Here is a 16189-nt window from a genome sequence, read left to right on the forward strand (position 1 = left end):
GTAAAAAGAGGTCTTTTTGAGTACTTTGCAGAATAATTTAAGAAAATGAATTTTGGCTGGGCAAGATTGGCTCACGCCTATTATCTTGGCACTCTGGGAGGCAAAGGCAGGAGGATTGCTTAAGGTCAGGAGTTCGAGACCAGCCTGAGCAAGACCAAGACTCCATCTCTACCAAAAACAGAAAAAATTAGCCTGGTCTGGTGGTGCACCCCTGTACTCCCAACTATTCAGGAGGCTGAGGTAGGAGGATCACTTGAGCCTAGGACTTTGAGGTTACGGTGAGCTACTATGATGCCACTGTATTCTACCCAAGGTGACAGAGTGAGACTGTCTCCCAAAAAAAAAAAAAAAAAAAGATTCTTCCAACGCTTTGGGTTTAAGAAAAAAAAAAAAGGAATTTTATGATTTTGGTTTTTACCGTATGTTGCCTTTTTTCTAAATATAAGTGTATTACATGGAGATTTTTTTTCTAAGTCACATAATATTTAATACAAAAAGGTATCAGGAAGAAAGTAAAAATCATTCTGTACTCTCTACTCTGAGAAAACCATTCTTAGCAATTTGGATACGTTTTCTTCCAGTTTTTTTTTTTTCTTTTTTTTGTATGTACATGAGAAAGAGAAAGTGAGCACATTGTTTTATTTTTACAAAAATGAGATAAAAATATAAATACAGTTTTATAACCTACTTTCTTCACAGTTTGTCATGGATATCTTTTCCATGTCAATAAGTAAACCCTGGTTTTTAATGGCTACACAGAGTATAATTCATAGATTTTTTTTTAATTTGAGAACTTCATGGAGATAGATTTTTTTTAACTCCAGAGACTCCCTCAAGCTCTAATCTATTTTTTTTTCTCAAAGACATGTTCTTTAGTTTCTTACTATCACATCTGAAGTCTGTTTTAATTTTAGCTATTGATTTTGCTTTGATCTTTTGGCTAGAATTTAATATTTACATACTTCTGAAACCTTTCCCTTTGATAGATTGGGTGAGCTGCCTGTCTAGACTTTGGGTCTTTATAATGGGGCTTCCCTGAGGATAAACATTGCATGCAGGGGCATGATGTAAGACTCTTGGTGAAAAGAAATTAAAGGCAAAGGTGCAGTGTAAGCTAAAGGAGTATTTCCTGATATCATATGATGCTAAGGATAGAAGCTCTTGTATCAGGCAGTGTGTGTGAACTGCTTGTAATTAGGTTAAGTATTTCAATTAGATACTGAGGGAAGTTTTTAACATTATTCTTTGATAGATGATCTTTGAAAACAGGGTTGGGTTTTTTCAGGAATAAAGCAGAGTCAGGAGATGACTTCTCAGACCTACATCAGTCCTAAGATTGCTGGATCCAGTTCACCTGAAACTTGTAATAGGATTCCAAATTTAGGCAATAAATGTAATTTTTTGGAATAATTATTTCAGTTGCTCGTTGCCAAGTTTAAAATCTAGAATATTGTTTTGTTTGGACAATTAGAATGGACTTCAGACCGGGCACGGTGGCTCACACCTGTAATCCTAAGCACTCTGGAGGCCGAGGCAGAAGGATTGCTTGAGGTCAGGAGTTCCAGACCAGCCTGATCAAGAGGCTGTATTAAAAACAGAAAAAATTAGCCGGGTTTGGTGGTGCATACCTGTAGTCCCAGCTACTCAGAAGGCTGAGGCGGGAGGATCACTTGAACCCAGGAGTTTGAGGTTGCTGTGAGCTAGGCTGATGCCACTGCACTCTAGCCTGAGCAACAGAGTAAGACTGTCTCAAAAAAAAAAAAAGAATGGACTTCAGTAGTGTCCTTTCAATGAGAACGTTAGTTGATTAATGAAATGCATTTCAGTTATTATCTTACTCCAGTCATTTATTCCATGTAAGCTCTGGAGACTGAGGAAACATTGGAAATGCTGTCATTTTCAGTATCAGGCTATTATATACAATCTGCCATTTTAAATGGCATTTCTCTGATTGGCTTGACAGATTATTAGATTTTACTAATCTTCTACCAAACAGAGGAATATAAAATAAACCTCAAACGAGGGTGGGTATTCGATTTTTCTTTATGTTTGTGGCTCATAGATTTTAATTCTTTAACCTAAAATCTTGAAGCTTAAAAGGAACTTTAAAGCCTCAGGTCTATCCTCTGGCATTTCAGAATTTTTTCTTTAAAGATTTTTTTTTTTTTTGAGACAGAGTCTTGCTTTGTCATCCAGGCTTGAGTGAGTGCCATGGCGTCAGCCTGGCTCACAGCAACCTCAATCTCCTGGGCTCAAGCAATCCTACTGCCTCAGCCTCCCAGGTAGCTGGAACTACAGGCATGTGCCACCATGCCCAGCTAATTTTTTCTATATATATGAGTTGGCCAATTAATTTCTTTCTATTTATAGTAGAGACGGGGTCTCACTCTTGCTCAGGCTGGTTTTGAACTCCTGACCTTGAGCAATCCACCTGCCTTGGCCTCCCAGAGATCTTTAAAGATTTCATCTTATCCTTCTAATAGGATACAGAAATGGAATTAATGTCTTGGCTCCAGACCCCTGATTAAAGCTCTACTTCCCTTACATAAGAATTTATGAACTACTATGGGTACTATCTAGTGGCCTATGATCAAATCTCAGTAACTCTAAGTGGTATTCTTCCATCTAAGAACCTTAAAATTGAATGAATCTGAAATGTGCCTGTTATTCAAGCCCAAATCAGTGTAAGATAGCTGGGGCCTTTCCCGTTAGGTTTGGGATCCTCTTTTATAATTAAAGAAGAGCCAAACATTTGAAATGCTCTTAATAGTACAAATAAATAAGCATTACTTTTAAAAAGAGACAGCTAATGTTTGCACTGAATATCACTTAAAAAGAAACTCTTGCTGCCCACTTCTAACTTGGCCTGATAGCTTACCTTATCGGTAGTATTTATCGAGGATATATTTTTCCTTTTATCAGCTTCAACTTAGCCAATCAGTTGCTACTAGTTGGTGTAGGAGCTGTAGATAAATTGTCAGAAACACAGTTCAGTTGTTCCCATGCCATTTGTATTGAGCCTTGCCAGAAATTCTCAGAGCCTTGACAAAGAGACTCTAACACATTCAAGGAACTTGGGCCAAGGCAAGTCCAAGTTTAAATATGTAATAATATGTGAGATCTTGTTTATAAGAAATTCTAGTTTACCTGTACCAGGTTTTCTGGTTAATTTAACATGTTGTAGAGTATTTGTACAATCAAAGAATGAGTCAGTACTGCCTCCCACTACCTCATGTGCATTTACTACTATCCATAGTTCTATGTGCATAATGCTTCTCCCTTGATCCCAGTCCTCTAGAATTTAGTCCACCTAAATATTAGTTCCCTTAGCTTCTCATAAGTGAATTTGGTTTTAAATGCTTTGTTACTTTATGGAACATAAAGTCAACAGTACAGCTCTGTATCTTACGCACTTGGCATCAGAATGGTGAGCATTACATTCTTGTTGTATCAGCTCTTATTAGAGACAAGCTTTAATGTAGCCACTTCTATCTGTGCCTCCCTAGCTTTTCCTGGGAGTATCAGAATAGAGACAAAAAGATATGGGAGTCTCACTTCTGCCTTGCTAAATGGGTCATTTGAGCTGTGTAACTGTTCCTCTTTTTCTCTGCTTGGTTATTTTGGAATAATGACAGAGTTAAGGGAAAGGAGACTCCTTCTTGGAGACTCCTTCAGCAGCACTGAAAAAAAAATCCAAATGGAAATTTCTGTTATATTTCTGACAAATATCTTGAGCCAGTTGATGAAGTAGAATTCTGTTTCTTCTTCTAAGATAAGGAACAGGGGTTATTTTATACAGAGGAATTTGCCCCCAGACCCCATTTTCCTGGCTTCAAAGGATCTATCATTTTATTGTTATTATTATTAACAACAAATGAAGAGTAGACTAGAGTGTACACTCCCATGAGGGCAGAGACCCTGTCTCTCTCCCCTACCATTGAATCCTCAGCACTCACACTATGATTATATACACAATATATATAGTAAATATTTGAATGAGTGTTGCCTGGAAGTTAATTTTATTTTTAAGGTTTATAAGGTATCTTTTTGAACTTATTAAGAAAATTTCCAAACATGTCAAAATAGGAAATAAATATCCTCATGAACTCATTACTCAGCTTTCATAACCATCAATATTCTGCCCAACTTCTTTCATCTGTCCTCCCCTCTCCTTTTCTTTTTTTTTTTTTTTTTTTTTGTTGGTACATTTTAGAGTAAAACTCAGACATCCTCTAGATACTTAAGAAAAAGGCACAGTAACCACAATGCCATTAGCACACTTAACAGTAAATCCTTAGTTTCATCTAGGACCGTGTCCATATTCAAATTTTCTGAAGGTCCTTTATAAATATGGCCCTAATACACAAGCAATAAATTAAAACTTGTTGACAAAAAAAATGAGAAGCATCTGAAAAAGCAGTCTTCTTTAATTATCATTAAAACTAAAGAAAATCTTATAGTATATAAATGTGTAGGAATTCAATAGAGCATAGCTAATACTCTCTTTAGATGATGTTGATATACTTTGTTTCATATTATAATTGTTTGTGGGCATTGTATCTTTGAGCCCAATGCTCACATTCATATACCTCACATTCCCCTCTTCAGTCTTTAAAACATACTCTGATAATAAATTATGCTAATAGCAAATATTTATTGAGCATTTATTATATGCCAAGCACTAAGCTTTATGTGCATAAATTTTAAGACTCTTAAAATGACATGATGTACAGGTATTATATCTCCCTCCAATTAATTTAGTAACTTACCAAAGGTTTTATTGTTAGTATATGAGCTGGGATTTGAATTTATGTCTCCTGACTACTGGCTCTGCTACCTTCCTGTGTATGCTTTAAGATGCTAAGGAAAAAGGGTTGAATGATCTAAAATTAACCTTCTAAATTTCTTAATTTCTCTGTTGTCTGTTAACCTCCAGGCTGTAAGACTAGAAAGTACTTACCAGAATCGAACACGCTATATGGTAGTGGTTTCAACTAATGGTAGACAAGACACTGAAGAAAGCATCGTCCTAGGAATGGATTTCTCCTCTAATGACAGGTATGGTACTACAAAGAAGGAGCAATGTGAAAACTCTTTTTTAAATAACCTGTCCCTATTGCCTTTTGAGTTATAACAAAAACATTTATTTTGCAGTGCTGCTCTTAAAGTTCAAGGCATAAGATGAGAGAACATAAAAGTATATTAGCCACTCTTTTAGCAGTCTTGAGAAACAAGTATGTTTAGTGAATGTGTTTGGTTCTGTGTTCCTAATTTACCACTATTATTTACCTTCCTCTCATCTTTAGATAATAATGATACGAAGCAAATGATTTAAACTTACATCTCCAGAAAAACTGCCTTTTCTTGGCAGTTTACACTATTTTAAAAACAATAACAATTCCCTTTGGTGATTCTGGGGCACCTGCCTTTTGTGGTGATTCACTAGTGGTCCTGGGTTCAAAAATATCCCACTTGAGCTCAGTCTCTTATATTTATCCATGGCTTTAAACCTTGCTTTTACCAACTCTTATGCCTCCTTTTTCCTTCTAAGGTAAAAAGGGGGTGGGGGGGCAAGGGGAATTCTTAGACTCAAAGCAGAACCTTTTTAATCTTGCACCTTTGGCTTTAGCTGCAGTTTACAGTCTGTGATTAAAGATATCACACATCACACAGAACCTCCCTTTTTTGTGTCCTTAAGGTTTGTTGCTTTCCTTTTTTATTTTCCCACTTTTTTTGCAGAAACCTTGGGAAGACTGTGGAATGTGGCTGCTAAGCAGATCTTTACACTCTAGATAATAAGCCTCAGGAAATCCTGCCAGATGTCTCAAAGCATTGACTTCCTGGTTCAGGACTAGAATGGAACTGTGAAGTAGTTAGGGGTGTGACCCAGGCCTGGGGGAATTTAGCCACAAAGAGAGGAGGAGCTTGGGAGTGATTCTAATTGTCCTGATATTGGGGGGAAAAATCATTTTGTTAGTAGAAAGTTTCCCAAACGATTGTTATGTAGAAGTCAACCTGAAAATGACTTGCAGACTTACAGGGACCACAAGGCCAGAATTATTCACTTGCGTACCACTTGTATGCTTTGAATTTATGCAGGCTTGTAAACCACATTTAGGAAGCTTTCACCTGCATAGTTTTAACTCCTAGTGTTACCTAAGCAACAGTACGCATTTTCTTTTAAGAGGACCTACCTTGTCTGTATTGATTAGGATTTTAGGACCTCTAATTTGGGTTTGGGGTTTGTTTTTTGTTTTTTTGAGACAAGCTCTTGCTCTATTTGCTGAGCTAGAGTGCAATGTGACACCCCCACCAACCATCCACCCCCCCCCCCAGCCTCTCAAGCAGCTGGGACTGAGCCACCAGGCCCAGCTAATTTTTCATATTTTTTGTAGGGTCTCACTATGTTGTCCAGGCTGGTCTCAAACTCCCAGCCTCAAGTGATCCTCACAGCTCTGCCTCCCAAAGTGCTAGGATTACAGGTGTGAGCCACCATACCCAGCCTTATTTGGGATTTTATCTCTCTAGGTTGGTACTGTCCAGTATGGTAGCCACTAACCATATGTGGCTATTTAAATAAATTGAAGTTAGATAAAATTAAATTTTTACTTTCCTTAGTCATATGCAGCCACATATCAAGTACTCAGTAGCTATATGTGGCTAATGGCTACCATATTGGGCAGTACGTGTATAGAACATTTCCATTATTGCAGAAAGTTGAGTTGGACAGCACTGCTCTAGCTCATATTTCCTTTGTTTGGTTCTCCCTGGCCCCTCCCTTGCAAACCCTATAAAACAGGAACTGGAATTGTATGGAAACTTCAGTTGAATCTTCCCCTAAAGACAGGGACAATAACTGCAGATTCTCCTAACCCAGAATGTAAGCAATCATATGTCCAATCTTATCTCTTTTACATTGTCCTAAACTTTACCAGAAAGAATGCTTGTTAATATGGGTGTCCGGTAATATATCCTCAGTGAACTTCATCTATCTTTTGTAATAGTCTTGTCTGAATCATCAGACAAGTGCCACTAAACAAAGGAAATTTTAGTTTATGGAAGGCAAAGTGGGACATGAAAAGCTAGAAACTAGTTTTCATTCTGTTTGGTAAACTTGATATTATGAAATTCCCATACATCCACTGCTTGAATTGAGCCCTGGACAGTAAGAGAAGTGATGCCCACTTTAGAATACTGGTGCTCAGATAATCTAACATTTCTATCTCAGTTGCTGTTGAAGGAATTTGTATCATTTTGTATCTGAAAATGTTAAATGCTTCAAAACAGTATTAAGCTAAAGTGGAACCCAGATTGTTTATAATAAGTACAAAGTAGTTTTTAAGATATGTTACAGCCAATTCATTTAACCTATTTACAAGTTCTTCCAGTATTGTGTTATATTTTAATTAGTACATTTTTAAATAAGTAGTATTACCTTTGTTTCTAAAATGCATTGGAGTGGCTCACGCCTGTAATCCTAGCTCTTGGGAGGCCGAGGCGGGCGGATTGCTCAAGGTCAGGAGTTCAAAACCAGCCTGAGCAAGAGCGAGACCCCGTCTCTACTATAAATAGAAAGAAATTAATTGGCCAACTGATATATATATAAAAAATTAGCCGGGCATGGTGGCGCATGCCTGTAGTCCCAGCTACTCGGGAGGCTGAGGCAGGAGGATCGCTTGAGCCCAGGAGTTTGAGGTTGCTGTGAGCTAGGCTGACGCCACGGCACTCACTCTAGCCTGGACAACAAAGTGAGACTCAGTCTCAAAAAAAAAAAAAAAAAATAAAATAAAATGCATTGGATATATTTTGAGTTATAAAATAATAGAGCTTTCATGGTTTCATTTTATTTTTTAATTTCTCTTTGTACCCCCAACACCTTGAAATGTCTAATACATAGTAGGCACTAAATAAATATTTATTGAATGGGTTGAATATTTACTAAAATAAGTAGCTATAAAATGTGATGCTGGTTCCTATATATCAGTGTCACTTGTCCAAAGGTTAACTGGCATCTGGTCATAAGCTCATAGATTACACTCTTTTGGAGTACCTGTATCTTCTATGGTTATTTAATTTCTCGATTTGTTAGTAGACTATCAACCCTTCATATTTATACTCCAACTTGTACTTGTTGCTAGGAACGTGGCTAAGCACTGACTAAATACAAAACAAAAAGCTACTCTAAAAATAACCCTACTTCACCATGGGAAGCCATTTTCAAAACAAATTTTTTGTGCACTCACTTCATCTACTCAACAAAACTTGTGATGGAGCTATCTTACTAGCTCTTGGACTCAGGGAATTAGCTCTGTCTCTGTGTTTGGGTCCAGGATTACAATGTGAATAAAGATGTTCCAGTCTTGATTTGAATCTCCTGAACTCTGAAATCACTAGGGAGGGGATTGAGTAGCCCAGGCCAGCAAGTATAGTGGAAAGCCCAACTAAGAGCTGGCCTTCTTTAGCCCTGCAGTGACTCCAGCAGTTAAAGCTTAGTATTCCTCATGTTGTTTCCAAAGCATTTGCATAGTGCTTCTCCAGTCCCCCAAATCACTGTCAGAGGTATTAGAGCACCCACTACAGATTCATATTCAAGATTTGTTTTATAGGACAATGCATTCACATAGATTGTTTTACTTTAAATATTTTAAGTCTGAGGCCGGGCGAAGTGGCTCACGCCTTAATCCTAGCACTCTGGGAGGCCAAGGGGTGGATGGCTCAAGGTCAGGAGTTTGAAACCAGCCTGAGGAAGAGTGAGACCCCGTCTCTACTAAAAATAGAAAGAAATTAATTGGCCACCTAAAAATACATCAAAAAAATTAGCCGGGCATGGTGGTGCATGCTTGTAGTCCCAGCTACTCGGGAGGCTGAGGCAGGAGGATTGCTTGAGCCCAGGAATTGGAGGTTGCTGTGAGCCAGGCTGACGCCATGGCACTGTAGCCAGGGCAACACAGTGAAACTCTGTCTCAAACAGAATAATAATAAATAATAAATATTTTAAGTCTTTATAATAACCCTGTGAGGGTAGGTTTTGTTATCTATATTGTAAGATGAAGAAATTCAGGCAGGAAGAGGTTAAATAACTTGTCAAAAGAAGTTGTAATACTGAAAGAGATCAAACCCAGCCAGATCTTTTGACATAGAAGAAGATATTTCATCCTAGTTTTTACAGATGGAGAAACTGGGGTACAAAGCAATTAAGTAATTTGCCTAAGATCCTACAGTTAATGCCAGAACCCAGGTTCCAGAGCCCATCTGACTCCAGAGCTCGTGTTCTTAACCACACTGCAGTGTTCCACCTCACATGTGTAAGGTTCTTTCCATAGCACCGTGCTGCCTTTCTAGATACATTGGCATGGAGCAAGTGTAGCAGCCTTTGGGAGACTGGCGAGAGGGTTTTTAAAAAACAGGCAGCCTTAAGGAGAGAAAGGGGCAGTGATCTGAGGTAGATTACAGTTGTTCATAGAAATATTGTATAGAGCACACGATCTATCAGGAGTCTGTGGCTTCCTACACCAACCTGTTCTGTTAACTCAAAGCCAGTTTCCTTCCTGGGCTAGTGTATGTGATTGAAATGATATTTTAGTACTAAGGCTACCCTTTTTTGTTGTTGTTGATATTCCTATTAACTCTACATTTCAGCAATGCTAGTTCAGTGCACAGTCACCAAGGACTATTGTATTTATTTAGGTTGTATTGTGTCTATTTTGTCTCTCTGATTTGATCTCAGCTGCTAACAATTACTTCTTTACATTTATTTTATTCCCTTTCCCTTTTAGACTATTGAGTGTGTTCTAGTAATTAATAAATCTTTGTAAACCTCAGAATTAGAATTGAGCAAATCACACATTCCAAGCTCTTCAGCAACCAGCAGTAGTTCTTGGCATTAGAATTAATTCTTGGAGTTGAATTGGATGCTGTATCCTGGGCTGAGACCTGCCAAATGCAAGTCAGCAGCAATCGCCTGGATTTTTTAGATGGTGGCCATTTTCGAGATGACAACCAAGGTAGCAATGTAGGAAGCTCAGTCAATAAGTTTTTTTTTTCTTTTTTTTTTTAATCTCACTTTTTTCCATATTTTTTTATTCAGTAGAGATGCAAAGTAGTAGCTCATAGGCTTTGTATAATCACATTCCTGAGATTGATGATATCCATCACCTTGTCAGTCCACCTTCTCCAGATTAAACAGATTTTTAAGAATCTTGTTCACTCTTGTCCTATGGCCCTTCCTTGCCCTTTCCATTGGGCCAATTCCTTTAATTTTTCATTTCCCTTGACGTTATGATCATTTACAATTTCATGACCAAAACCAGTTCCTGGTTCAATAGTCCATGATCTTTCCAGGTTTTGAGGTATACACCACTTCTTTCATGAGCTAGTATGGCCAGAAAGGGGATGCTTTCTATCATGGAACATACCCACCTTCTAGAACCTGTTCAAGAAGGCCAGACCCTAAAATGCCATATAGTTGAAGTTCTGGCTAAGTCTGGGGCTTTCTTCACACTTGGCCATTAGAGCTCTGGGTTTAGGAAAAACTGGGCATGATAAAAGAAGACAGTATGAGACAGAGATCCTTTGGGGGTCCCTTGGGACCTCGATGAACTTGTCATACTAGAGCATAATTTTGTCTAATGTTCAGGCCTAGCTTCACTGAGGGACAGTTAGGGGATTAGGGCCTCAAGGCAAGACTCCCAGCTGCCTTTTTCACCCTCCTGTTTTCTTGGCAACTCCACTACTTCCTTCAGAAGTTTCTGTACAGAAAGCTGCTGGGCCTGTTAGCTGAGTTCCAGAGCATTAACAATGTATTCAGGTACCAAATCCAGTGCATCCAGGGATTGTGTGCCATGATGCCCCTGCTCCAGGAGATCTGTAGCTGAGGCTTAGGCTCGTCCCCTTCCCTAGCTCACCTGACTCACAGTGGACCAGAAAGAGAAAAATGCTGGGACCAGAGATTGGGCCCAATAGAAAGGGAGCCCAGTGGTTGCGATGAAAGACTAAAGCAATTACTGCCTCTTCTTATAGTCTTGGGGATAGCAGGGGGTGACCATGGGAATATGGTTGTTTTCTGGAATCACAGAAGATGCAGAAGGAGGGAGCCTCAGAGCCAAGAGAGGTAAAGAAGCTCCTTCTGGGAATGGGTGGACCCTGCTCTCTGAGGCCAGAGATTTATCCCTTCAGCTCTACTTTCCCAGCCTTGGGAGGCTCTGGGATGGAAAACAAGGTGATAAACTAATAATCCCATACAGGATTTTTTTGTTTGGTTTTTTGAGACAGAGTCTCGCTTTGTTGCCTAGGCTAGAGTGAGTACCATGGCATCAGCCTAGCTCACAGCAACCTCAAACTCCTGGGCTCAAGCAATCCTACTGCCTCAGCCTCCCGAGTAGCTGGGACTACAGGCATGTGCCACCATGCCAGGCTAATTTTTTTTTCTATATATATTAGTTGGCCAATTAATTTCTTTCTATTTATAGTAGAGATGGGGTCTTGCTCTTGCTCAGGCTGATTTCGAACTCCTGACCTCAAGCGGTCCACCCGCCTCAGCCTCCCAGAGTGCTAGGATTACAGGCGTGAGCCACCGCGCCTGGCCCCCATGCAGGATTAAAGGTAAATCAAGAAAGAAGTGGGGCAAAAGAGAAATTTAGCTAAACCTACTTTTTAATCCTCTTCCCTTAGTCCAGAGCCACAGAGCATGGGGAAGATGATAGTGGAGCTGGTAGTAGAGTTTGGAGCCTCAAACTACTGCCTCATCAGCTGTCCCTGTGGCAGTTCCAGTTCTGAAGAAGGCATAGTCCTGTCCCCCTCTCTGCTCCTGGGACCTAGAGGTCACCCAGCAAGGTGGGCTCTGGAGAATGGCCTAGTCTCTGACCCTAGGGCACCTGACTCAGGTTTCAGCTGCTGTGGGGACTGGCTCTGGGACAACCTCAGCCCACAGTGATGCTGAAGCCATAGTGAAATCTGTTGCACCAGATTAAGATTAAGGAAGGCTCCAAGAGCAAGGGTGACAGGCAAGGGGGGTCATCTTCTTCTCCAGCATAGCACCTACACACCAGTTACTATCCACTAAGCCTCTAAACACCATGTTGGCCTGGAGCAAAGTCAGGTGGTAACCAAAGGAAAAGGTTGTGACATGTAGCCTTGCGTTTACTTCAAACTCCACTCCAGCCTAAACCTGTTCCTTTGCCCTGTGATAATCACTCGCATGGCCTCTGCCTGGTCCCATATTCAATGCAGCTACCCAGTATACAGCCAAGTATTTCCCAGCCACTGTCAAGTTGACCCCCTCTTTACCCGGCCACCAGTGATAAACTGGCTCTCCTCCCAGCACTAGCCAAAGAGTGAGGCTCTGCAGGAAGTAAGGGACCATGATCACCAATTCCCCAATCAGGTCAGGATTTCCTAGGGTCAGAATGGCTGTGTAGTCATCTCCCTGACACTCTCAATGAAACTGCCATGTCGGGAACTTGGCCTGCTGCATCTGGAAGACAGCCTTAGCTCGGAGCTGCTCTGCCAAGAGGAGCAGAACCAGGGCATTAAGGCTGCCACTGCTGTCACTGTCACCAACCACAGTGGGGAACACCTCAGTGGGGCTAAGCTGCCAGTCCCCAGCATAGACCAGGTGGAGGCCAGCCCACTGCACTTTCGTACAGTGTGAGCCACCTGGAAATAGCTGCTCAGAACCTTGTTAACAGTGCGCTTCACTCCCTCCATCTGTGCTGAGAATACATCTTTGCATACCAGTCCAGCTCATCAAAGCTTCCAGGGTTAAGCAAAGTCCCCATCAGTGTCAGGCCAGTGTATTCCACATTTTAGTCCAGAGGATGGGGAAGGGCCGAGGTCAGCCTGGGAAAGGATGCTGTTGCTCCCTCTACCCACCACGAGTCCCCCTCCCCATCATCCAGCTTTCCAATTCTAGAAACTTTCACATGGTGTCCAACACTAGACCTTATCAGACCATTGTGCTGCCCTTTCTCTTTGGCACACCCTGGTCATCTTCATAGGAGCAGCAATCTTGAGTCATCAATAAGTTTTCTTTGATAAATATATAAGGAACTAACCATTTCTTTAAAGCAGCTCTTGGAGACATACATGGGATTAATAGTAATAAGATGGAAAATTTTCCCACTTTAACATTTATGTTACGCCTGTAATCCTAGCACTTTGGGAGGCTGAGGCGGGAAGATTGCTCGAGGTCAGGAGTTCAAAACCAGCCTGAGCAAGTGCGAGACCCCGTCTCTACTATAAATAGAAAGAAATTAATTGGCCAACTAATATATATAGGAAAAAAAAATTAGCCGGGCATGGTGGCACATGCCTGTAGTCCCAGCTACTCAGGAGGCTGAGACAGTAGGATTGCTTGAGCCCAGGAGTTTGAGGTTGCTGTGAGCTAGGCTGGCGCTACAGCATTCACTCTAGCCTGGGCAACAAAGTGAGACTCTGTCTCAAAAAAAAAAATTAAAAATAAAAGCATTTATGTTATAATTTAGAGCTTAGGGATTTATTTTTTGTGTTGAAAGAGTTAATAAGCAAAAGACTGCTTCCCAGAATAACAGGAGTAATTTATGGACAATTTCTTGTCTTACAGTAGCACTTGTACCATGGGCTTAGTCCTGCCTCTCTGGAGTGACACTCTAATTCATTTGGATGGTGATGGGTAAGAGCTTTTCCTTTTTATTCTCCTACAGAAAGCTGGGGAGGGGGGGTTCTATCTTAGTGCCCATTGATTCAGCTGTAAGGGAAGTCCAGTGTGCCCAACTGAACTATCATGTTAGCAGCTCAGTGAGTCCTTTTAAATTTCTGTTTTGTAAAGTAGAGTAAAAATACAACTTGCCAGGGTCTCTCACTTCTGTTCTCCTAGGCTATGTTAGGAATCCAGACAAAGAAGAACTAATGTGTTGGCTCACTCTTTAATCTGAGCATGTGGGACTATTGCAGTACTCTCCCAAAGGATGATATGTCCTGTTTCAAATAACCTCTTGCTGCCACTGCCAGCTGTCAGCCTACAGTATAACTCCTTTCCTGTGCCAGTTCCTTCCAATGACTCCCCACCCCCACCTCCTGGTGTTTTTAGAATGTGTCCCCAAGAGACCAAGACGTTTGCTCCAGTTTATAAAACCAGGGTCAGGTTTACTAAGAACCCACAAGACTTCCAAATAGAAATACACAGAACAGCTTGACCAAAGCTGCAGCTAGGAAACTGCATTTTTAATTCTCTAACTCTAATGTGGGAATCCATGCATTTTGCCTAGTACATAAAATCAGATAATTTGTTGAAGCTTTTCAGTTAAGTCTTATGCTCCAGTTAACTTCTGCATGAAGTGCCTGATGATTCCTTCTACTGAGCCAGCTGTTGCTAGTCTGGGAAACATCCTTTGAAACTCACAACTGAAATAACTTCCCCTCATTTATGGATTTTTGTCTTGTTCTCTTTTTGTCTTTAGTGGGTTCAGCGTATCAACAGATAACAGAGTTCACATATTCAAACCTGTATCTGTGCAGGCAATGTGGTAAGATGACTTTTGATATCTCTACAAAAGTTGTTTAATGAAGCAATTATTTTGTGAGAAATATTTGAAATGGTATAATTCAGTAAGAAAATGCTGTTGTATGATCTGTGTATAAAATTGTGTGATCTGTTTACGTCGCTATCATAGTTAAAGATGATCTGGAAGTGCAATATTCAAATTGTTACAGTGGAAGGCCATCAGGATTAGTGAACAAGTAAAATTTGGAAATATTCTTAGGCTCTGGAAGAGACTTAATGTTTCGTATAGCTGGTTGAAACAGAGTTTTATAGTACACATTTTTTTGTCATTTAATTTTTTTTTTTTTTTTTTTTGAGACAGAGTCTCGCTTCGTTGTCCAGGCTGGAGTGAGTGCCGTGGCGTCAGCCTAGCTCACAGCAACCTCAAACTCCTGGGCTCAAGCAATCCTTCTGCCTCAGCCTCCCGAGTAGCTGGGACTACAGGCATGCGCCACCATGCCCGGCTAATTTTTTATATATATATCAGTTGGCCAATTAATTTCTTTCTATTTATAGTAGAGACGGGGTCTCGCTCAGGCTGGTTTTGAACTCCTGACCTTGAGCAATCCGCCCACCTCGGCCTCCCAGAGAGCTAGGATTACAGGCGTGAGCCACCGCGCCCGGCTGTCATTTAATTTTTTTTAGGGCAGGATCTCACTTTGTCACCCAGGCAACAGTGCAGTGGTCTCATCATAGCTCATTGCAACCTCAAACTCCTGGGCTCAAGTGATCTTCCTGCCTCAGCCTACCCAGTACCTGGGATTATAGGGGTGTACCACCATGCCTGGCTTTTTTTTTTTTTTTTTTTTTGGTAGAGTCGAGGTTTTACGCATGCTCAAGCTAACTTTAAATTTCTTAGGGTAGTCAGGGATAGTATTGACAGAATTACTTTCTAGATAGATCAATTTTCACTTAAACTGCTGGTGGCTATTTGCATAATGCAGATAAAGCCTAGAGAAAATACTGTATTTGTTAATAACCATCAGCTGGTATATGGACACTTTGGGGTTATTTACTTTGTGCTAGGCATTGTGCCAGGTGCTTTACCTGAATTTAATCATCACACCGACACCCCCCCCCCCAAATAATGTTATTAAACCCCTTGGCTGGGCACAGTGGCTCACGCCTTTAATCCTAGCACTCTAGGAGGCCGAGGTGGGTGGATCGCTCAAGGTCAGGAGTTCAAAACCAGCCTGAGCAACAGAAAGACACACCCCCCCCCATCTCTACTTAAAAAAAAATAGAAATTAATTGGCCAACTAATATATATAGAAAAAATTAGCCTGGCATGGTGGCACATGCCTGTAGTCCCAGCTACTCAGGAGGCTGAGGCAGAAAGATCGCTTGAGCCCAGGAGTTTGAGGTTGCTGTGAACTAGGCTGATGCCACGGCACTCTAGCCCAGGCAACAGAGTGAAACTCTGTCTCAAAAAAAAAACAACCCTTATTATGGATGAGATAATTGAGGCTTGAAGAGATTACATAACTGGCCTGAGAATATTTCTTATATTCTGTTATTCTCTTGTTCCAGATTATAAAGAAAATGATCTAATATAAGCAGGGAATGATGTGACTATGATTCAAAATCCATCCACAGGTGAAGGATTTGAATTTCAGTTTCTCATTCAGCTGCCTGTTCTGTAGAAGTGCCCTTCAGGAGTGAAATGGACAG

General features: G+C 40.6%; 1 protein-coding gene and 1 pseudogene across 4 annotated transcripts in view; one reads left to right on the plus strand and one right to left on the minus strand.

Annotated features, from left to right (window-relative positions):
• Positions 1-16189, plus strand: part of SSH2 (slingshot protein phosphatase 2) — a 259485-nt gene that overhangs the window by 197415 nt on the left and 45881 nt on the right. For 2 of the 4 annotated variants that reach the window (XM_012740621.3, XM_012740623.2), the window contains 3 exons: positions 4937-5058; positions 13580-13648; positions 14436-14501. In XM_012740621.3, coding sequence (XP_012596075.2) covers positions 4937-5058; positions 13580-13648; positions 14436-14501 — 257 coding nt within the window. Of the gene's footprint in view, positions 1-4936; positions 5059-13579; positions 13649-14435; positions 14502-15377; positions 15379-16189 lie in introns of all 4 variants that reach the window. The other 2 variants (XM_020280810.2, XM_012740622.3) reach the window with 2 other exon arrangements.
• Positions 11856-13358, minus strand: LOC105857900 (mitochondrial import receptor subunit TOM40B pseudogene; annotated as a pseudogene).

Source organism: Microcebus murinus, chromosome 18 (genome assembly GCF_040939455.1).
Source record: "Microcebus murinus isolate Inina chromosome 18, M.murinus_Inina_mat1.0, whole genome shotgun sequence".
Taxonomy (NCBI): Eukaryota; Metazoa; Chordata; class Mammalia; order Primates; family Cheirogaleidae; genus Microcebus; species Microcebus murinus.